Raw genomic sequence first — 25,274 nt, forward strand, 5'->3', positions numbered from 1 at the left:
ATTATTATTATTAAGAGGTGAGTTCCTGGCTCAGACATCAGTTTTTCGGGTCTCAGACCAAGGCCTCACAGATATTATGGCCTCCCTCAGTGAGTTCCTGACTCCAAGGAGTCAGGAACTCACTGAGGGAGGCCATAATATCTGCACCAGCTGTCATACCTGTTCTTGAATTCATTCACACCACTTGTACACACAACATCCAAGGGCAATCCATTCCAATCATGCACCATTCTATGAGACAAAAATCTAGCCCTCATCCCCCTGCTTGACAACATTCATTCTCAACTTCTAATTCATTGCAAAGTAAAGATTCTAAGTCAACCCATTTCTGAATGTGTTCCCTACCAACTTTTCCAAAATCTTCACTACCACTCACTGGTCAACAGTTGGATACATCAGTCTTTGCACCATGGTTGTACAATGGGATTACCATACATTCTTCCCAGGTTTGTTTAATCTTTCCTGTTCTGAGACTCAAATTATATAGCCTGGCTAAAGGAATGCCAGTTCAGCTGAACAATCTTTTAGAAATCTGCACTCTGTTGATATCCCATCAGTTTCTATTGAAGAATTCTTATTCAGTTCGTGCAACAGCTTTAGTACTTACAGTGAAGACGTAGCAGTGAATTCAATGTTGCATATACCAGGTTGACAGCTTTTAGCAAAATGGCTACTCGTTAGTTGAACAATCACTTCTGCATCAGCCATCTGTATTCAGTAGGTTTATTCTTTCAGATTCATTCTTTCTTTAACTTGTACAGTCATTTTCTTTTCATACTCAGACTTAACTTTCTATACAACAGTGACTCTTCCGGCCTGATGCTTATAATTATCATAACTGACATCATCCTTATGCACATGGCATTCCACATCATCTTTTTTTACAAATCTCTTGCTTAATTAGATTACACATCCATTTCACTCCTACTCTATTTATTCTTCACATCCTTCCCATTCAACAACTGATACCATGGCACAGAATCCAACATTTTATAATAACATCAATATTGATGTTAATGTAGTGTTCAAAAATATATCACCACTTGTTCTGAGAGAATGTTCCAGGAAATTAACAACAACCTCAGTTAGTCATAATTTTCTGCTTTGTAGTTAAGCATGTAACCTTTTCTGAATGGAACATTCATAAACCTAATCACTTTCCAAATGAGTACCACATGATCACTCACTGACTGGAGGCAGAATAGTTGTCTTTAACTGAAACCCCCTTTGGCACTATAATCAGATCTAACACTCTTTGACCACGAGTTCTTTCTATCACATGCTACTTGAGGAAGCTGTCTCGCAACAGCTCAATAAATTCAGTTTCATTCTTCTCATGATATTTCACAGCTACCCAATCAATGTTTGGATAATTCAAACCCCCTCATTATGATTACCCTTTTTTGCACCTATCATATTTATTTGGTGCACTTCCTTGTCACTAGCAACTGATCCACCAGGTCTGTAACAACACCACAGTATGAATTTGATTGTTAGACTCCACCTCACACCAGATGACTTCATACTCACTGCCACATAAAAAATTGTCACTAGTACCGCAGTCATAGGTCTCAATTCTAACTGGATTCAAGTCATCTGATATCATTAGCAGCACGTCATCCCCTCCTCTCCTATCCTATCTATCCTTCCTAAAAATACTGTACCCTTTTCACTCAATACCAGTTAGTATGTCTGCTTTGATAGCCAGGTCTCTCTAATGCCTACAATATGAGGTCACAATATATTATCCAAGGAAACAAACTCTATTCCTTTGTTTCTGATACTCCTAGAATTTGTATACAGACATAATAAGTGTTCCCTGCACATGACACAGTTCGACAACTTGCAGATCTCTGTTCGTATCTAGTTCCTTACTTATGCATACATCTTTAGACATGCTTGATAGGTCCAAACCAGATGAACACAGAATCGTTCACTCTCCATAATCATTTCCATTAATAATTCTCATGATTCCTCCCATCAGAATTCAGTTTCACTGACTTTCTGTATTAGGTCTCATATCAATTAATAATTTTTCAAGATCCTTATGCCAAATGCATTCAAGTGTAGGCCATCCCTCTTATACAAATCCAATCTTCCCTCAAACTCACATCATTCTTTCTACACACTTACAGATTAAATTGTTTGCCACCATAGCCTTTCATCGTAATTCATTTCCATCATATCTAGGTAATATAGTAACAATGTTTACTTCCTCACTCTTTACTCTCGCTTCTTCCAAAAACCGTTTTACATCCCCTCTCATACTGAATTTATCAATAGTTAAGTCATTGGTACCTACCAGAATTATAACCTCTTTTGCTTTTCTTTTCTGTTTTTCAACTGCCCATGTTATATTTTTAATTTTTGCTCTAGGAAAACTTGCTGTTATAATTTGCTCACCAATGGCATGTTTTAAGACAGTCAGCATACAAATAACATCCTCCTTTTTCCAATGAACTTTACTTACCAGATTTTCATTATTACACACTAACTTACCTGATTTTGTGCTTTGTTGTTTTTCATTTTGCTGCTGAACTTTTTTTTTATTCTTCCCGATTTCCTCTAAATGCCACTCGACTTTTTGTAATTTCCTCATTGTCTATTCTAATAATCTGCTTAAACCTAACAATTTTGGAGGATAAATTATTTTCACTATTGTCTTTAGTGGAGAAAACCTTCTTGTTCACTACGTTGCTGTCTTTGTTAGTATTCCATTTCCTCTGTGTTTAATATTACAATATCACAATAAAGATAAGTTATAAAGACACTAAATACTCTAAAAACACAAAATATACTGTAAAACACAAAATATACTGTAAAACACTAATTTTCTAAAGAAAAAACAATAAAACAGATAAAAATCACAAATTTTACACCACTCACAATATAACCTTGAACTCAGATCCCCAACTTATGATAAGGAATAAATATAGCATTGAAGAAGATAACTTAAGCACATTTAACTATTATTTTAAAAATAATAGTTAAAATATTACTTTTGGTTATGTAATACTTATACTGATATAAAATAAATTCTTAATTATGTATTTGCTTAGCATTTTAAGAGAAGAAATTCTATAGGTATGACTGTGGTGAGATGAGGCAGAGAGCAAGGATTAAGAATGATATGTTGGCTGAAATGTGTGAGGAGAGGGGAGTACCATTTGTTAATGTGTGGAATGAGTTTGAAGGACAAAGTGAACTGTATGGGAGCGATGGACTGCATTTGAGTGGCTATGGTGTGAGTCGCTTGGAGAGACTGTTGCTGGAAAGTAGAGAAGTGAGTACAGAGAATGAATCAGATCAAGTGGGAAGTGATATGGAAGAGCAGGAGAGTATGACAGGAGAGATTGAAGAGGTGGTTATGAATGAGGAAGTAAGTGGCATGAGTATGGAAAATGAGTGAATGGGTGTGCAGGATGAACAGGGAAATGGGGAGGCTCAGGATGGACAGGGATACCCAGCATGAGAAAGGTGGATGCTCCAAGAGGATGTGTAGACAGGAAAGAAATAGGATGACCTGGGATCAAGAGGAAACAGAATTGAAGAGGGTTCTAAAATGAATAAGCAGAAAGGGAAATGGCCCCAGTCGAGCATGGAGAGATCCCATCAAATGAGTGGTTTCAGTGGAACTAGCTGTAGATCCAGGAATGAGCCTGTTGTGTTTATATACAAATGCTAGAAGTGTAAGAAACAAGGCAGATGAAATGGTAGCACTAATTGAGTCTGTTCACCCAAAAATTGTAGGAATAAGTGAGACATGGTTAGATGAGGACGACATCCAGACAGGAATAGAGATGGAAGGGTATGATGTGTTTCGTGAGGATAGAAGGGCTAAAAAGGGAGGGGGAGTGCTATTGATGATAGAGAAAGAGTTATGTCCATACAAAGTAGAGATGAAAGAGGGAAATAGTGCAAGTGGTTTTGAGGCAGTATGGTGTGAGATAGAGGTGAATGGAATGAAATACTTGGTTGGATGTTGTTATAGACTAGGAAATGTGGATGGCAGTGACTATGAAATGTATAATCAAATTAGCCAAGCAAATAAGAAAAGAGTGATCATCATGGGCGATTTTAATTATGGCAATATAGACTGGAATGATGAGATAGCAAATGGAAGTAAAGAAAATGAGTTTCTTGAGTTTTTGAGAGATAACTACCTCAGACAGTAAGTAACAGAGGGCACGCAAGGATTGATAGTCTTGGATTTGGTCATCTCATCAGAGGATGTAATTATAAATGAAGTGTCAAATCACCCAGCAATTGGTGAAAGTGACCATGAGGTGATTACCTGGGTGGTTGCCAGAAGTGTGAGGACCTCTGTAAGAAAAGGGTATATGTGGAACTACAAGGGGGGGGGGGGAGGCGATTATGAAGAGCTCAGGAGACAGTTTGCAGATACAGCATGCAATGAGGAGTTTGCTGGAAAAGAGATCAATGCAGCTTGGGGGATTTTCAAAAACTATCTAGTAGATGCAATGTCTAAATGTATTCCAAGGGTGAGAAGGTTAAATAAGGTAGGTGTGAAATGGATGAATAAAGAGATTAAGCATGCGATACAGAGAAAAAGGGCATTATGAAGGCACCATAAGAGAAGTGGAAATAACAAATTCCATGAGGACTACAAAGACCAAGCAAGGCAGGTAACTTGGTTGGTAAGGGTAGCTAAAGAGAGGTATGAACAGCAGTTAACTAATGAAGCCAAAAAGAATCCTAAGGAGTTCTTTTGATATGTAGCCAGCAAAAGAAAGAATGATTATGGAAGGATGACATTCATTGGAGAAAATGGTATAAAGACAGCTGTAGTGAAGATGCTTAATGAGCAGTTCATAAAGGTCTTTCAATCTTGCAAATGTGAATTCATGGAGAGATTGAGAGCAGTTGATGATGGGGAAGAGACTGACTGTAAGTGAGCAAAGGTGTATGGGGAGTTCAGCAAACTAGATGTAAATAAGGTTGTGGGACTTGATAATATATCACCATGTATTTGGAAAGAATGTGTCAGGGAGATGACGCTGGCCTTGACATATTTTTTTAATATGAGTCTTGCACGCTCGGTCAAGTTCCTAATTAGTGGAAGGAGGGCAAGATTGTGCCACTTCATAAAGTAGGTGATAGAACTCAAGAATCAAACTATAGGTCTATCTGTGTGTCAGGTGTTGTAGTCAAGTTGTTGGAGAAGTTTGTGAGAACTAGGATACAGAATTGAGTTGACAGCAATGGTATTATCTTTCATGGACAGCATGGATTTACTAAAGGGAGGTCATGTTTTAGTAATCTACTTATTACAATAAGGTGAATGCTTCCAAGGAAAAAGGAGAAGGATACACAGTAATAGACTTAGATTTTGCAAAGGCTTTTGATAGATTCAGCATGATAAGTTGATAGTCAAACTAGTCGATGGGGTTGGATATTAGATTGGTGCATTGAATTGGAGACTGGCTATCTGATTATCAACAAGTTATGTATGGGTGAGCGATATCCAGGAAAAGGAAAGTTACTAGTGGTGTGCCTGATTGGTCCGTTTTAGGGCCATTGCTGTTTAACTTATATATTAATGATATTGGTGAAGATTTGGATGGAGATATTCAGTTGTTTGCAGATGATGCAAAGTTGGGACGAACCATGAAAAGTAGAGAAGATGTTGTGGCTTACAAGAAGACTTGAATAAATTGAGTGATTGGGAATGGGGAAGTGAGTTCAATGTTGCAAAATGTAAGGTTTTAAAATTTGGAAAACAAAAATGGGATGAAGAATTTGTGCTTGGTGAGGATATATTGTTGGAGGTAGAGGAAATAAGAGATTTGGGGGTGATAGTGGATAAGGATTTGAAATTTAGGGCACACATCCAAAATTGTGAAGACAACACAAAGGCTTCTGGGAGTGATTAGGAGGACATTGACGTGTAGAAGTAGGGAGATTCTTGTTCCGTTGTATAAGGCTTTCATTAGGCCACATGGATTATTGTGACCAGATTTGGTCAACTTGTTTTCAGAAGGATGAAGAGATGTTGGAAAGGGTCCAGAGGCGACTGACTAAGGTAGTTTCTAACCTCTGGAATGTCAAGTATGAGGAAAGATTGAGAAGATGCAACTTGCAGAGTCTAGTGGACAGGAGGAAGAGGGGAGATATGATAGAGACCTACAAGTTATTAAGGGATTGTTATAGGATCAATGCTGGAGAGGTTCTACAGAAAACAGTGGGAGATCAGGGGAGAACCAGAGGTCATTCCTGGAAACCGTATAAAGAGTGTATGAGTAGGGGAGTGAGAAGCAGGTTTTTTCATGCAGAGTTGTGAATGATCAGAATGCCTTGCCTGAGAGTGTGGTGTCTGCAGAGAATTTGAGTGTATTTAAAGCACGGTACATGATGAGCTGTGTGTATGATAAAAGGATCTCCTAGATAAGTCTTTGACTCTGTGGGGTCTTGGGTAATAATAATAATAATAATATCTAAGATTTTATCTGAACAAACAGTACAATCAATTACATATCTCTTAAATATTACTGCAACAAAAATATTGACTTGTTATACCAATTCAGTAGTCCAAGAAGGTGCCTACAACTTTAAACTGACATAATCTTTCAAAAAAGTCTTGGGAGGAAAATTAATGTGAAGAAACATAGTACTTTTATCACCACTATATATTCTCATTCCAAATCATTAGACTAAATACCAAGCAATACTTACCAATGCAATGGAAACCATTTCCTGTCATGCCACTAGGACAGGGTCCACAAATTGCTTTACTTTTCAAACTGGAACAGGTAGCATTTTGATAGCAAGGATTAGACTTACAAGCATCTTCCTCTTGTTCACACAACTTCCCTAAAAAATATTGAAAACACCTTTAAAAATGAGAACAGGATTGTTTGAAGCACATTTTAAGTTTACTTAATTAAAATGTTTTAAATAAATAAACTTAAAGCAGGCTAGATTGGCTGAGTAAATAACATCAATACTCTCTAACAAATACATATGGATGTTTGTGAATGTCTCTGAGTGATATCTGATTTTCATTACTTGGAGTGAAATCACCATTACCTGCATTACCTTCATTAACGTCTCCTGGAGGATTTATGGAATTTATCTAACTCTTAGTCTATTCATAATACTAAAATGTACAACAGGTTTCCCACTGCTCATGAGTGAGATTCAAATAAAAAAACACACACACATGCACATTTGATTAGGGAATATAAATATAATTTAATGAAGATAAGTATAATTTAACTTAATAATATAATTTAAGATTCCAGAATTTCATTTACAACTATCATACAGATATCTTCAGGGAAACAAGTAATAATGTATGTACTGTATATATTTGCTTTGGTCATTAAATGAAGTTCTGCTATTTCCCTCCAAATTAGGATCTTACACATTTTGTGATAAAAGGACCTCCTAGATGAGTCTTTGCCTCCATGGGGTCTTGGGTAATAATAATAATATCTAAGATTTTATCTGAACAAACAGTATAATCAATTACATATCTCTTAAATATTACTGCAACAAAAATATTGACTTGTTATACCAATTCAACACAAAGGCTTCTGGGAATGATGCGAAGGACACTGAATTGTAGATGTAGGGAGATTCTTATTTTTACCACTCCTTAAACTTATTCACTGTTTATACTCTTAACACCCTATCAGGCAATGCATTCCATAGTCCAACCATCATCCATACAAAAAGCCACTTCTCACCCTCTTGCTCACCACTTCCAGGTATGGCTCTTTGACCATGCTCCTCCTTCCCTGTCCCAGCACACAAACGATGTACCTATTGTCAATCCTGTAACTACCTCTTAACAGCTTAAATGTGTCAATCATACCACATCTTCCCATTCAAAGGTAGATAGCAAAATATCTCTAATATTTTTGATATCCACCTTTGCACTCTCTCAACGTTTAATTTATCCCGGTGACCAGATCTGAGCACAGGGCTTTAGACAATGAAATCACCACTCTTCTATCTCTACTGGTTATCATCCATGCAGTATTGCAGAAATCCTCAGGATTACCATCACCACCATTATGATATGTCTGTATAAAACTGTATAAGGAGGGTGTGAGCAGAGGAGGAGTGGGTTCTTTGCATGGAGCATGGTTAGTGAGCAGAATGCATTGCATGAGTGTGTTGTGGGTATAGACACATTGAATCAGTTTAAAGCATGGTTGGATGAGCACTGTGTGCAATAGCATGTACCTCCAACGATGAAATAATGTCTCTTAAAATTCAAATTTATATCCATTATCACCCAAAGGTCCCTTGCCTCCTTTGATTCCACTAGTACAGTTCCATCACTAAAGTATTCAGCCTCCTACTGGTGGATCCCAAATTTCAAGACTACACATTTAGTTGCATTAAATATTCCCAATCTTTTGCCCATCTGTCCAGCTTATTCAAATCCTCATGAAGGGTCACCACATCAGCACTATTATTAATAACACTTTCAAGCTTCACATCATCTGCAAACACTGAAACGACTTTTGAGTAGTACATGCCAAATCAATTTTAGTACTTAATCGTCAATAATGAATATTGCATATTAGATACTGGAGTCATATAATGTAATGACGTACATACATTTACTCTGTTTTTCATCTACAGTAATAAAATAGTTAACTGTATTTATTATTAGAAATGCCAAGAATAAAAGTATTTGTTATTTGCAACAAATTATATACAGTCACTTAGTTGTTACTAAATAACTGTGTATACACTTCATTTAGTGTCATCCAGATTGACTCTCTATTGGTGGGAAGAGACAGAGTTACTACTCTTCCCACAGTGATACTCACTATCTGCATGCATAATTTTCTGAAAAGCCAGTCGCTTCAACAGAGTTTACCATAAGTGGTTCTTCGCAACTGACACCGCACGGTTAGCCTAGTGGCTTTGCGCTTCGCAACCATATGCCTGGGGAAGGAGTGTCCTGGGTTCGATTCCCATCACCGACATGAGGAGCTTAAGAATCTTCCTCAGCCATTGCCAAGTTAGCCGGTCTTGGGCGTGGACAGCAGGGTTTTTCCCCCCCAGTTTATCTGGGGTTTTTCATTCCGCAAGCAGGCAAACCGGCCCCATGAACACACACAGATCTACAGCCGTAAATACTTAACCCCCCCATGAAGGGGCTCAACTCGCCCCAATAGGGAAGGGGGAGAAAACTCCATATGAATGAATGAATGAAGCAACTGACAAAGCACATTTTGCATTTAAGAACTTAGAATGCCTCTACGGCTACAAGAATAAAAAGTTTAGTTTACATCCAGAAAATCAAGTTGTAATACTTATTTTCTGGAAGAAGAAAATTATTTGAATTTTTCTGTTCAATGTTAAGTAATTAGCATACTAATTTAAAAGATATAAAAAGGATTGTTGTGTTTATAAAAAAAAAATTATAAAATCTTTAAGGTTTGATTCTCTAAAAATGCAATGCAAATCCACTTTGTGAAGAATTAAAAATTGTTTTCTTGCTTGTAATATATCCTGACACAGTGATAGTTATTTTCTTCTTATTCCTTAGAAAATAGCAAAGAAAGCCTTCATAGCACTGTGAAACTATTTATTAATTTTTTATGTGGTGGTGGCATAAAATAAATGCAAGTAGTATATAAAACTTTCAGTGTCGTATTTGAATTGTGAGACAGATGGAATAAAAAAAAAAATAAAACAAACACATTTTCTGATAGGAAAACAGCCTAAATATAGCATGTGAAACAAATGTTTCTTTATTATTTCAGGCTCCCAGACCTGAAACATCTCAAAAAAAGCGGCAACCAATATTATAAATAGCTTTGGAACTACTTGTCTAAGAAATAACCTGGATTACTCCTGGGAAGACCACATTCCCAACCTCTACTATATTAGATGAAACCCAGCAAGATTCTCTAGTCAACACTGTTCAAAGAAACCAAATAAAATGGCTCAGCCACCAATTCAGACATCCACCCCTCTGTACCCTTTGCATCAGCAATATTCTTCCCGTTTCCCCCCAACTCTCTGCATCAGAGATCGTTCAATTAGCATATGACAGAGAAGCCTGGTTTTCCTTCATGTCATGACAACCTCCAAGTCTCAGTGTATACAGACTACTTATTTGTTTTGATTGGTTTCCCTATTTATAAATGTAAAATTATCAATAAACGAAGATGATTATGACAATAACTATTTGCTGATCATGAAAAGAATAGCAATATTTTAAAATCGCTTATTTTTGTTATGTTCTTTCTGTTTTTTTGTGGAAGGCTAACTTCATGATCCTTGTATTTTATACAATTTTATCCTAATTTTGAGCTAACACATATGCAGAAGGGAAGTCATGCTAAAAATGTGCTATGCTCTTAGGAGGGTAGAGGGATGTAGACATAGAATGAAGCCACATCACATTACTGAAAAATGTTCTTCAATTTTTGGGGAAACTAGGCAGATTTTTAAACCAGTTGTGTGTCTTGTGAATTTACATAAACAAGAAAAGGTTGTTGGTCTTGCAACCTCTTCCTAATAATGGCTTCAGGTATTTTTTTTTTTTTTTTGGTATATATACTCTTCCAATTTGATGAGAAATTGGTGTGGGGAGGGGGAGGACAAAGAAATTTTATATAAATGTTGTATAATAGCTTGATTCATAATTCAGAGCTGATAATTTATCTACTCAGCCTGAATTAACTAGACTATTGTAATATGAAAAGCTGATAATTCTATGAGAACAGCATAAACAAATATGTACGAGTAAGTCTATCAACTACGCATTGACACAAATCTTTCTTTGAAAAATAAACATGATTACAAACCTGAATATTCTGCTGGACATCGACATATGAAATCACTGCCAGTAATTATACAAGCTCCGTGAACGCAAGGAGAAGAGTTACAGGGATTATTTTTCTGCTCACAGTAAGTGCCTAACATGTAATACATTGTTAAATAAAATTAAATCTGAAAATTATATCAATATTTTAAGTAATCTACTCACCTTTTAAATTAATAAATAGGTATAATGTGTATTAAAAATTACAAGGCCTAAATTTTATTTCATTGATAAAACAGGTCATAATCAGATTTTGATTTAAGAATGCAGTACAGTAATGTTAAGCCTATTATTTCATTTCATATAAAACTAAACTATGAGAAATTAATTTGAATCTTACAATGAACATATTCAACTTTTATAAGATATGACCACATATTGTTCCATTGGAGTCTAATTAAAAAAAAAAAAAAAAAAAAAAAAAAAACTTTTTGTTACCGTACAGGAAGTAGGTGAGGCCATTTTCTCCCTATCTAACTTTTTTGAGACTGATTGGGCAATTGAAACTCCACTGGTAGCCAATCAGAGATAGCTGTCCCAAGGCTATCACTAATTAATCGGTACACAGTGAAGAAAACAGTTGGCAAGGGCTGCCATCTTGTGGTCCCTAATGCTAACACAATATTTTTTTAATGTCTGAAAATACTGTGGATTCAACGGATGATTTTCTTGAGTTTACAGGACAAAAAACCCGAGTTCCAGGGAGTAAAAACCTGCTTGCCCATGCCAGAGATCGACTAACTCAGGAACCAGTCAAGAAAATGCTTAGAAAATGTTCTCTAGTTGGGTGACTAGGTTCGAATGCCTTTCGTTGTGCAGTCAAGTGCCATAGAGCGCAAATGCCACTTCTACTGAGCTATACAGGCTCTTGGAGTATAATAGGTGTATAATATACAGGCAAAAAAAAAAAAAAAAGAGACAAGAAGAATTGTAAACAAAAAAACAAAAAAAAAAGAGCAACAATGATAATAGCAGATGGGTTTAGATGTCAGGTTAGTCAACTGGGTTCAGGATTGGCTGGCTGATAGGTATCAGAGAGTTGTGTATGGTGGGACAATATCAAGGAGGCAGAAGGTTACAAGTGGGGTCCCACAGGGATCAGTACTGGGACCTGTATTGTTTAACCTTTATATCAATGGCATTGTCAATGGATTGCAGGGGGATATTCAGTTGTTTGCAGATGATGTGAAGCTGAGAAGTGTTATTAGTAATAGTGCAGATGTGGCAGCCAACCAAGAGGATTTGAACAAACTAGACGGATGGGCAAATGAATGGGATGTCGATTTAATGCAGCAAAATGTAAAGTCTTGAAGTTTGGGATCCATCGATGGGAGCTGCATAATTGATTGGAGGAGCTGTACTGGAGGAAGTAGGGGAGACAAGAGATCTGGGGGTTGATGATTGATAGAAACCTGAAATTCAAGGGACACATTGCAAAGGTGGTGAAGGTAACACAAAGGATTGCTGCAATAATGAGAAGGACACTGACCTGCAGAGAGTAATCATTCCATTGTATAAGACCATGATCAGACCACACTTAGCCTATTGTTCTCAGATTTGGTCCCCAGGATTTGAAGGGGATAAATTAACTGTGGAAAGGGTACAGAGGCAGATAACACAGATGATTTCAGGACTATACAATGTTAGTTATGAGGATTGGCTAAGGGAATGTGGACTGCAGAGTTTGGTAGATAGAAGAAGGAGGAGAGGTGACATTATTCAGACTTTTAAACTGTTGAGAGGTAGTTACAGGGTTGGCACTAGGGTTCTTTTGCTTGGTGGAACAGCGGGAAGGAGCGATGACAAAGGGGGGCCATCCCTGGAAGTTACGAAAGGAAGCTGTGAGCAAGGGGATGAGGAGTGGCTGATGGGCAAATGAAGGAGAGTGTTTGAACCGTGGAATGCATTGCCTAAATAGAGTGGTGAGAGCAAGAACAATTACTGAGTTCAAGGAGTGGTATGAAAGACTGTGTGTTTCCTGGGAAGGATCTCCCACGATGAGTCTTTTGACTCCCTGGAGGCCTGAATAATAATAATAATTATAATAATACTTGAGACTTCTCGGTTAGGCCAAAGGAAATCCAGTGGAGATATGGAGTGAACAAGAGGAATTCTTTCAGTCTCTTGCTTTGTTCATTCTCTTTTAACGACTAAAAGTTAATAAATTAACAATGTATTGATATGGTATATCAATACGTTAGATGCTATTACTAATTTTAGAGAGTGTGAAAAGGGGCTGACTTCAACCTTTACCTGGTTAATGAGAGTTAGGAAACAGAGAAGATCTTATAGAGGTAGAAAAAAAGGCAAAATAGTATTAGTGCACAAGAACAGTACTAAGACTTATTCTTCTTTAACCTGGATTGGTCCGTAGCCGGATGAAGTTCTTCTCCAATTTTCTCCATTCCATTTAATATTCAGCTTTTCTCATCCACTGCATTCCAGCAATCCTAACAATTTCATCTTGAGACATCTCTTCCTTGGTCTTACGCTTTGTCTACTGCCATCCATAGGTCTCCATTCTGTCAATAATTTAGGATATCTTGCTATGTGTTCAGCCCATTTCCATTTTGAATGCATACATAACTAATGAGGTCCTGTACCTGTTTTTGATCTTATCAAAGACGAGGGTATCCTGTCTTTAAGTGTCACACCAAACATATTCCTTTCCATTCTTCTCTAGGTAACTTTCAATTTGTGAATCATATTCTGAGTAAGATCCAGGTTTCACTGTCAAATGTAATTAACTACTAAGATAGATGCTTCCAGTTATTAGTCTGTACCCAGTTGTGGTTAAAGTACTGAAGAGGTTGATCAGAACTAGAACACCAATTTGGACTTGGACTGATGGTTATAACTCAGTATGGATTTGTAAAAGAAAGGTCTCACTTTAGAATCTACTTGCATTTTATGGGAGAAAGGGAAGTAGGGAGTGACAAATATTCTAGAAATGAGAGAGAGAGAGATGGCTATATGGTGATATTTAAAAAATTTTTAACTCTATGAAGGCATTTAACAGACTACAGCATGGCAATGGATAATAGATTAGATTTAAATACTAAGATGTAAGAGATGACACAATGATAAAATTATAAAGTAATTGAATGCCATTCTATTACTTTATAATTTTATCATTATGAATAACAGATTAGTCAGATGACTAGGAACACTAGTTATCTGAAAGATACCAGCAAGTGATGTATGGGAATGGAAGATATAATGTTCGAGAAATGAAAGTATCTAGAGTTATGCCATAGGATTCTTGTTCTTGTACAATTATCATGTGGCTTATTTTTTAATGATATTTCATGCTAATTGCATGTGTGTATGTGTGTGTGTGTATATACACACACACACACATATCTGATTCACACACACAAAAGGTCGCAAGACCTATAGAAGTGCCATGTGTGGGCAAGAGGATAAGATGAAACAAGGAATCTGTTCACCTTTTGTTTTTTTTGAACAACTGAAGGCTGTATTCTTTGAGGAAGGCAGAGTTGGGAAGGCTGTACCAAAGAATTAGTAGTAGTTGGAATGAAAGAAGAGGAGGTGATCAGTTTAGTGAGTTTCAAGATGCACTATTATTATTATTATTATTATTATTATTACATGACACTTCCAGGGAGTCCAATGACTCATCCAGGGAGGGCACCTACTCTACAACTCTCTGCCTTCACCATTCAATTCCCCAACTACAATCATCATCTACCGTCCATCACCACCACTACCACTAGTATTTTCACAGACAATCACAAACATCCATTCCCGCGGCGGGATTCGAACCATCCTAAATATGGGAACAATATTTCATGATTGGGTGGATTTGGGATTTGTATAGAGAGCTGTGAAGATGGGAGAAAGTGTCTTATGCAAAAAAAAACAAAAAAAAAAAACACGCACACCAAGATTTTCGGCAGCTGAAGATGCTGTAATGTTCCAGAAATGAGAGTATCTAGAGTTATGCCACAGGATTCTTGTTCTTGAACAATTATCATTTGGCTTATTTCATGCTAATTGTATAGTTGAAGTGTGTTTGTGCCAGGAGAGGTCAGAGGTATAGGTCAGCCCAAGAAGAAAAATCTGATCATGTTTGAATATGTGGGTACTTTGAAAGTAACAGGAAGGATGCAAGCTCTTTCTTTCAAGAGATCAGACAGGACAGAGTTTTGGTGCAGTGAAGTCTACAAGGCTGTCCTTTCTCCATTGGGATACAACTAGGAGATCAAAAATTAAGACATTGGATATGTATATTAGATATTGAGATTTCTGATAATTGAGCACTACAAGGTTTGTCAAATTAAAAAGAGGAATGTAGTGTACTGTCATCAGCAAAGCCATGCATAGGATTGGAAGTCTGTGAGAGGAGGTTATTTATTTATACAAGAGGAAGAGAGTGGGTGAAAGAATGGAACACTGGGGTACTCCTGCATTGGTGGTGAAATCTGAGGAGAGGAAACCATCCACCATGACACATAGTGAGTAGCCAGTGAAAAGTTGCCAATTCATTTGCAGAGTGTGGAAGGAAGACCATTCTATGGTCTGCCTTCTACATACAGTTTGCTAAGTAAGCCCCTGTGTCAAATCTGATCAAATGCTTTTGAAATGTCGAGGACAAGCATATGAGTTTCTCTGAATTTTTCCATGGCTTGAGTCCAGAAGTGCATAGTGAAAACTAGAAAATTGGCACTGTGGATTGCAAGTGGTGGAATCTGTTCTACTGGTCACTGATTAGTTGGCAGGTCTCTAGGTGGTTCAAGAGTTGGTTGTCATTGACCTGCTCCATAATTCTAGAGAGAACAGAAATGAGAACAATTGGACAGTAGTTTGTTGGTTGACTTTTATCACCTTTCTTTGGGATGGGCTAGATGTGGGCCTGCTTCCATGTTGTAAGTTAGACACACAAATTTTTAATCATCTGTTGTGGGATGGTATCCCACAAAAGATGATTATTTGTGTTCAAGTTATTAAGGATTCTTCAGATTTTTTTCTGGCAGAAAACTTGCCAAATGGCCTTGGCAAGGGACCAGAAGGAATGACAGTTTGGGCAGGAGGCAAGTTTGTAGCATTTGACCCATGATAATTTGATAGTCAAACTAAAGCAGATGGGGTTGGATATTTGACTAGTGCACCGGATGGGAATTGGCTGTCTGACAGATATCAACAAGTTGTGTATGGAGGGAGTAATATCCCAGAAGAAGAAAATCACTACTGGTGTGCCTCAGGATTCTATTTTTCGGCCGTTGCTGTTTAATCTGTATGTTACTGATATTAGAGAAAACTTGAATAGGGATATTCAGTTGTTTGCAGATGATGCAAAGTTGGAACAAACTATGAGCAGTACAGCAGATGTTGTGGCCTTACAAAAAGACTTGAATAGACTGAGTGAATGGGCGAGAGAGTGGGGATCTGACAGTTCAATGTTGCAAAATGCAAGGTTTTAAAATTTGGAAAACAAAGATTATTATTATTATTATATATGCATCTCCATGAAGTCCGAAGACCCATCAATAGAGACTCAAACTATCCACACAATTTATCATACCTCTTATTGAACCTATTAACAGACAAAGCACTCACAACTGACTCTGAAAACCCATTCCACTAACTCTCCAAGCAAAAAATCTAGTCTTCACACCGCTTCAATTTCCAGGAATGACCTCTTGTTCTTGCCCCCTCTAGCTAAGTGTTGAAACATTTCCCCTGCATCAATCCTATAAATCCCTTTAAGCAACTTAAATGTTTCTATCATATTCCCTCTTTTCTCCTATCAATCTGCTTCTGCAATCCACACACTCTCAATCTCTCCTAATAGGAAACATTCGACAAACCACTCACCTCTGGATTTGAGCACAGGAATCCAGATAAAGATGTATCAAGACCTTATAAAGGGGAATAACAACCAGTGGCAAATTCTCCATGCTTGCTATGCTTGCTGAGCAAGCTCATTAATTGAGAAAGAAGTAATATTTATTTATTAATAAATGCATGCATTTATAAGCATTCCATTTAGGCTTTTATTTTTGTAGACAGAAGATGTTTTAAGCTTGCGCGGCAATAATTGAGCTTTGCATTGTGTATTGAAGGCCGACGCTAGTCAAGCTACCTTGGCTAGCGTCGTACATTGGTTGTAACTTAACTATTAAGTTACAACCATCTTTTTATGATGATGTTATTGACCAGTTCATAAAGAAGAACTGTAGGGTAGAATTTGTATTCAAGTAGCTAAATTGAAAAAGATAGAATATCATTTGTAAAATAAATGTTGTATTTGTAGGATTAAATGTACATAAATTTCTAAATACAGGTAGCCCTCATATAACGTGGTACTTATACAATGCGGTTTACATATAACGCGGTCTAAAATTGTAGTAACCCTTGTTGAACGCAGTACTTATACAACACGGTTCCGATAAAAACACGGTCTACAAATCGTAGTAACCCTTTATCTTTTCATATGTTTTTCACTGCGCAACTTAAAAATCAAATTTTATCTTCGTTAAATTTGTGTCTGCCTGTATCATGCATGTAATTATAGTAGCAAATTTATATTAGGGGAAATACTCTTTAGCACACATGTACCTCAATTGTTTACCGTATAAAACGTTTATTGTTGAAATTTGTCCTCGTTTCTGCCAGGAAAGTGTATTAAAAATCATAAGTGTGTTCATCTCAAGCTGAGCACTTTATTTTCTGGTGAGTTACATACAATATGTAATGCTTGCTTTTTTGTGTAAAAAATTATTTTTATAGTAATGGCCACAAACTGCAACGAAAGGGAAAAACCAACATTGAAAACAAAATTAATTTCTCTTGAAGAAAAATATTCAAAATCTTGGATTGGTTGAAAAATGGAGAAAAGCCAGGAGTTTTTGCAGGGACTTTGAATTTAAATGAATCAACAATTCAAACAATCAAACAAAAAGATCCGAGAAAGTGTTTATTGCTGGGTCAACGATAAGTGCAAAGCACGTTGCCCGTGTACGCGATATTCTAATGGAAAAATGGAGAAATCTCTAATGGCACCTCAAAAGAAAATTCCTATGAATGGAAATCTCATTAAACAAAAAACTCTCAAAATTTATAAACATTTATAGTGCAGACCAGGTGTTCAGTGCAGATGAATCCAGGTTATATTGGAAAAAGGTGCAAAAACGCACCAATATTTTGAAAAATGAAAGATCAGCTCTTAGATTCAAAGTTTCCAAAAATATAATTACTCTACTGTTTTGTAGTAATGCATCAGGTGATTACATGACAAAACCAGTGTTTATTAACCAATCCTAAAATCCTTGTGCTATGAAAGATTAAAATATGCACTATTTTATTTTGCCTAAAACATTATGCATTATGTGCAATGAAGTTTAAGTACAATTTGTAATAAATATGACTTATTGATAAACTGACCATAGATTTTTAATTCATATGTATGTTCGTACAATATTGCCTACCGGATTTGCTCATAACTGACTAGCTTTTTCAAGGCTTGCACAGTAAAAAAAATTGATAAATGCAAAAAAGGTTTAAGAATACAAAAAACGTTAGTACCTGTTAGGTAGCTAGGGTAACACGTTCACGTGACATGTCTGTATGAATTGAGACTTTCTACTAAGTATCATGAACATGCATTCCATGCAAACGCGTAATATGATTATTCGCATACCATAGTTCTGTTGAACTGAGAGAATTAATTAGATTTTTCCAAGTATCATTCAGTATGGCCCCTTGATTTCTGTTTAGGTTGCTGCCTGTACGTAGCACTACTGCTGCTTCTTTGAATAATCGATGTCTGTAATCATCCTCTACGTAGGGCATAGAGCTGTTATCCCAGTCTATAGTGTGGTTCGAAGTTGAAAAGTGATGTGCTAAACCAGAGGTGATCGTTCTGTTGTGATTTACATCGCCAACATGTTCTTTCTGTCTTATTTCCAGGCTTCTCAAAGTTTGTCCAATGTAGGAAAGACTGCACGTGCATGGAATATTATACACACCTGATTATTTATAAAATGGAACACTGTTCTTAGAAGATCTTAGAACCTGTCTGATGCTAGTAGTTGGTTTAAATACAACCCTGATGTTATGGGCTATTAACAATCTCACAATTTTGGTGGAAATTGAACCCATAAAGGGGATGATTGCTGTTGAAATTTGCTGGGAGACTGTTCTTTCTTGTTGGTTGTCTTTGTATAGAAATTTGTTGATGATGTTTCGAGGATAACTATTTTGCGATAGTGTTATAGCGATTTGGGACAGTTCTGTCTGAACTTCATCGTCAGAGATAAAGTTTCTGGCTCTATTTCTCAACATGTGGATGATGCTCTGTTTATGTGACCAATGATGGTTTGAAGAGTAATGTAGATATCATCTAGTGTCCGTAGTTTTTTTGTAAATGGACACTTTAAAATTGTTACCTTGTCTTTTAACTAGTATGTCCAAGAAGTGTAGTTGTTCGTTTTTTCTACTTCTAGAGTAAATTTGATTTTATTGTGGAGTGAGTTGATTTTATTGACAAACATATGTAGGTTTTCCATGTTGTTCTTCAGCAGCCAAGTAATCTTGGCTGCTGAAGAATACCTTAACAAGTAGAGATAAGGAAGTTGTTATCAGGGGCAAATGCTGGTCTTGAAATTCACGCTTGCTCTTGTTATCATTCAGGGAATGAGAGGTGTGATTGAAGTCTGATTAGCAGAATAATGAATTACTGACCATTTAAAACTATGTACAGGTAACCCTTGTATAACATGGATGTTAGGTTCCGCAGAAATGCTGTGTTATATAAATCACGTTATGCGAGTCTCAGATCACATAAAAAAAGTAGGGTTGTGTTCTGTTTCCATAGAATTTACTCTTAGTGGGGGATATACTGTTGTAGGTGGAGGAAATAAGAGATCTTGGGATGATGGTGGATAATGATCTGAAATTTAGAGGACATATTGGCAAAATTGTGAGGACAACAACGAATTCTGAGAATGATGCAGTGCCCTCTGCATCATTCTCAGAATGATGCAGAGGGCACTGATGTAGAAGTAAGGAGATTCTGGTACCATTGTATAAGGCACTGATTAGGCCACATATGGATTACTGTACACAGACTTGGTCACCTGGTTTTCAAAAGGATGAAGAGATGTTCGGGAGGGTCCAAAGGTGATTTACCAAAATAGTTTCTGATCTTTGGAATGTTGAATATGAAGAAAGATTGAGACTCTGCAATTTGCAGAGTCTAGCAGATAAGAGGAAGAGGAGTGATATGATAGATTTACAAGTTAGTAAAAGATTGTTATAGGATTAACGTTGAAGAGGTTTTTCATAAAATGCTGGAGATTGGGGAGAACAAGAGGTCATCCCTGGAAGCTACATAAGGAGGATGTGAGTAGGAGAGTGAGAAGAAAATTTTTTTCATGGAGAGTTGTGAATGATTGGAATGCATTGCTTGAGAGCTTGGTGTTGTCTGCAGAGGATTTGAATATATTTAAGGTATGGTATGATGAGCTGTGTGTGTGTGTGTGTGTGTGTGTGAAAAAAGGGACCTCCTAGATGAGTCTGTGACTCCATGGGGTTTTGGGATAATAATAATAATAATAATAATAATTTTGATATCTGTTTAGTGCTAATTTATTACATATAGCTTTATGACAATTTTTCTAAGTTGATTCTTGAAGATCATAATGTCAAAAAGTATTGACAAAACACAGGACTTTTTTTAGTTAATAAATTAGTTGGGCAATTTAAGTGACACATAACTGTCACCCAGTGCGAGATCATCACTACTCTCTCTATCTGAGACCTGAAGGAGCTTCAAAAAGTGTACCATATTTGGTCTCTATTTCAGGGCCATCAACCCACAGTACTAAATGTATGATGAGTTTACAACTTTTGTTGGGGGGGGGAGGGAATGGGATTCAGATAAAAAAAAATACACACACACACATGCTAGGCCACCTGAAGACAGACTTATAGTTCAAGTCGCTGATTGGAGGAACTTTTTCTAAGACTTCCTTCAACTGATTCCCAAATTAGTCAATTTATGGGAAAGTGGTTTTTTTTCTCTCAGAAACTCTGGTTTTTTTGTCACGTAAACTCAAAAAAATTGACTGTAGAACCCACATTATTTCAGCCAGTAACATATCCTGTTAGGGTTAGATACCAAGAGATGGCAGCAGCTGTGTGCCAGTCTCTTCATCAGTGGCTATCTATAATTAGTGATAGACATGGGCCAGCTTTCTCTGATTGGCTACCGGTGCAGATTGAAAAGCCCACTCAGTCTCCAAAAGCTAGATAGGGTTAAAAGACCTCGCCTATTCCCTATAAGGGAATAAAAAGGCATTAGCTTATTACTTATTTTTTATTATTTTATTTATTATCGATTTTATTTTATTATTTATCATATTACTTTTTTATGATAGTCTCAACCATAATAAATAAAAATTATTATAAATTTACAGTACATCAATACCATGTAACCTAAGGCTTAAATATGGACACTCCATAGAGACCAAAGATGACAGTTTTTCAAGTTGCTTCAGTTTAAGCAGGGTCATAATCTCACACCAAATGATGAAATCATCTATCACTTATATTCACTAACATCACAGCCATGGATTGAAAAACAGAAACAATATCAATTCAGTAACCAGGCAGAAACTTAATGCAGTTATCATTTCTATAGCATTACAAAGTAATAAGTTCATAACTCAACAGAGTGTGTGTGTGTGTAAAATCATAACTGGCTGAAGGAGAGAAAGAAAAAATAAATAAATAAAAAATTCTATGAAATTTAAATCTTGTTTGACTTTCTGAAATCAAAAATTAAAAAAAGAAGTCAAATTTATAGTTTTGCCCACTAACCTGTGAAACCAAAAGCACATAAACAGATATACTCTCCTGTCCCAGACTTTTGGCCTGGTGGTTTTGCGCAAGTAGCTCCATTTTCACAATTGCATGGCACAACTTCAATCTATAAGAATTTCAGATTCTGTTATAATGCTGTAGTACCTATAATATTATAATTCTTCTTTTTTAAAATAATTTTAAAGTTGAACTTTCCGTTCCTACCATAAAGGATTGTAAACCTTACAGTGCATTAGTACCATGGGTGGATACTAATGCACTGTAAGGTTTACAATCCTTAGTAAGTACAGTGACTATAAACGTTTTCCTACCATCTTAGAGAATAATGTTTACTAAAAATACAAATAAATACATTCAATATTTCAGCCTCTGTATTGAGGCTACCTTTAGGAGTATATATACAGTATATTATTATTATTATTAAGAGAGACCTACAGGGAGTGAGAGCCTCATCGAGGGAGGCCACACACACACACACACACACACACACACACACACACACACACACACACACACACACACACACACACACACACACACACACACACACACACACACACCAGCTATCATACTTATTCTTGAATTCATTCACACTGCTTGCACTCACAACATCCAAAGGCAATCCATTCCAATCATGCACCACACTCTGAGAGAAAAATCTAGCCCTCACACCCTTCTTGGTGGCCTTCATTCTCAGTTTCCAAAGATGCCCTTTTGTTCTTTCCCCACCCTCCATAAATTGAAAAATTCCATCAATTGAAATCCTGTATGACCCTTTCAGAAGTTTGTAAGTCTCAATCATATCACCCCTCTTTCACCTGTTTGCTAGTGTCTGCAGTCTACAAATTCTCAAATCTGTCTTCATAATCAGTATTCCACAATCCTGTTATCATTTTTAACACCTTCCTTTGCACTCTCTCCAACATATCAGAATCACAATGGAAACCAGGAGACCAGACCTGCACATAATAGTTCACGTGAGGTCTTATCAAGGCCTCACTTGGACTATTATAAAGAGGCAAAACATTCTTATCTTTACATGTGAATGCTCGTTTCAGCATTGCAATTATCTTTTGAGCTGTATTTGCAATCTTTGCTACATGGCCCCTGAACTTTAACTTCCTATCCACTAATACTCCAAGATCCATAGCCTCATTAGTTGCATCTAGCATAATCCCACCAATATAATACATTGGATATCTAATCGTGCCAAAGTGAATGACATCACATTTACTGACATTGAATTGATATCCATTTTCCCATGCCCACAATTCCAGCCTATTCAAATCATCCTGCAAGTACTGCATATCAGCAGCATTCCTGATTACCCTACCTATCTTATAGTCATCAGCAAATAGCTGTATGTTGCTTGTCAAAACCTTCCCAATATCATTAATGTACAGATTGAATAAGTGGACCAAGCACTGATCCTTGTGGTACACCACCTGGAACCTTAAAATCTTTCAGACTCACATTCACCCGTATACCACTTTTTGATATCTGTCAGTCAGCCATCCTCTTATCCATGCTAAATTCTATAACCCAAATGCATATTCTTCAATTTATGCAACAGTCTACCGTGCTGTATTCTGTCAAAAGCCTTAGCATAATCCAAAAGTATCATGGTGTATCCATTCCTGTTGTCTAGTTCAATGGTACCATTGTTATAGAATGTGAGCAAGTTGCTAAAACATGACCTTCTCTTAGTAAACATGTTGCTCATTGCAAAATAGAGATTCACTGTAGCCCTAGCCAATTTTTCCAAAATCTTCACCACCACTCCTGAGATACTAATTGGTCAATAGTTAGATACATCTATCTTTGGACCACCCTTGTGCAATGGAGTTACCATACGCTCTTTCCTGTTCTGAGACTCACATTAAACAGCCTGGTCAAAGGAATAACCAGTTCTGAACACTCTTTTAGCACACATGCTGATATCCCCATCAGTTCCTATTGCTGAATTCTTATTCAGTTTGTGCAATAGCTCTAATACCTCATCCTCATACACCTGAGTTTCTTCATCCAGTGAAGAGATAGCAAACAGCTCAATGTTGCATATGCCAGGTTGACAGCTTTTAACAAAATGGGCATTCATTAGTTGAACAACCTGTTCTGCGTATGTAACCCTCATGCCATATGCATTTAGAAGTGTTATTATTTCATATTCATTCTTTCTTTTACTTGCAGCATATCGATAGAATTCCTGTGGGTTGTCTTTAGCACGCAGAGCCAGTTTCTTTTTATACTCCAACTTTGCTTTCTGTACAACAATTGTGACTATTCTAGCCTATTGCTTATAACTTTCATAATGGACATCATCCTTATGCACACAGTATTCCTTCCACATCATCCTTTTTCTTATGAATCTCTTGCTTAATAAGATTACACGTCCATTTGACTCCTAACCTATTCGTTATTCGAACTCTCAGGACACATTCTGATATCACATCATTTAAGTATTGTTTAAATGCTTCCCATGCACTGTCAATATTCTTCTCAGCCAGCAATCAATGCCATACTGCCTAACTCAGCATACTCCTCAGTTGGTCATAATTTACTGCTTTGTAGTTCAGCATGTAACCGCTTCTGAATGAAACATTCATAAACTTAGTCACTTCCCAAGTGAGTACCGCATGATCACTGTAATCAACCGGAGGCAGAATAGTTACATCTTTAACTGAAACGCTCTCTGACACTATAATCAAATCAAATCTCTTTGACCTCGAGTTCCTTCTGTCACATGCTACTTGAAGAAGTTGTCCTGCAATAGCTGAATAAATGTATTTTCATTCTTCTCATGAAATTCTACTGCTACCCAATCAATATTTAGATAATTAAAGTCTCCTATTATGATTACTCTTTCTGCACTTATCTTTTCTATTTGGTGATGCATTTCTTCATCACTAGCAACCAACCTACCAGGTCTGTAACAACACCTACTATGCAATTATCTTGTTAGATTCCATCTCACACAAGATGGTTTCAAACTCATTGCCATATGAAAAATTGTTACTAGTAGTATTGCAGTCATAGGTTTCAACTCTAAAAAAAAAGAGTTATTTTAACAGTTGTAGAATCCATAATTTCAAAAATGAATGCTGACTACCTACTGTTTGTGATACTCCTAGCATTTGTGTACAGACATAATAATCTACCTGCATGTTCTTTTGTATACTCTTGTCTGCCTTCTGCATGACATAGTTGGACAACTTGCAGATCTCTATTCTTCTCATTCCATGGGTGCAACTACGTTTGGGGTGCAAAATGTAAAACATTTCCAAAATTTTTGTCATTTTTGGGTTAGGGGACACAAGTTAGACACTTGCCACAGGTGCTTCATACCCTCGTTACTGTACTGCACACAGGTATACAAATGGAGGAAGAACAACAGCCTAAATACATACAATAAACTGGGTCCTCTACAGGCATGGTAAGATGATAATCTCATAATAATGATCTCCAAGATGGCCAGATTTCTTTAAGATGGGAGAATGATGGAGAGCCGAGGCAGATTCCAAAAACAGTCTCTAAATTTGCGTTTGTACAGTAAGTTTCTTTTCCCACTATTGCATCTGATGATTATACTGATGGTCAATTCACAATATGA

General features: G+C 36.8%; 1 protein-coding gene across 1 annotated transcript in view; it reads right to left on the reverse strand.

Moving 5' to 3' along the window:
- LOC150109481 (von Willebrand factor D and EGF domain-containing protein-like) overlaps window positions 1–25,274 on the reverse strand; it is a 419,421-nt gene that overhangs the window by 144,446 nt on the left and 249,701 nt on the right. Inside the window, exons 19-21 of the mRNA XM_090402470.1 lie at window positions 21,662–21,770; window positions 10,800–10,910; window positions 6,694–6,831 (exon numbers count right to left, since the gene is read on the reverse strand). Of these exons, the coding sequence (XP_090258596.1) occupies window positions 6,694–6,831; window positions 10,800–10,910; window positions 21,662–21,770 (358 nt within the window). The remainder of the gene's footprint in view (window positions 1–6,693; window positions 6,832–10,799; window positions 10,911–21,661; window positions 21,771–25,274) is intronic.

The sequence above is a fragment of the Typopeltis vanoorti genome, chromosome 2, assembly GCF_054136105.1.
Source record: "Typopeltis vanoorti isolate ZY-2024b chromosome 2, IOZ_Tvanoo_1.0, whole genome shotgun sequence".
Lineage (NCBI taxonomy): Eukaryota > Metazoa > Arthropoda > Arachnida > Uropygi > Thelyphonidae > Typopeltis > Typopeltis vanoorti.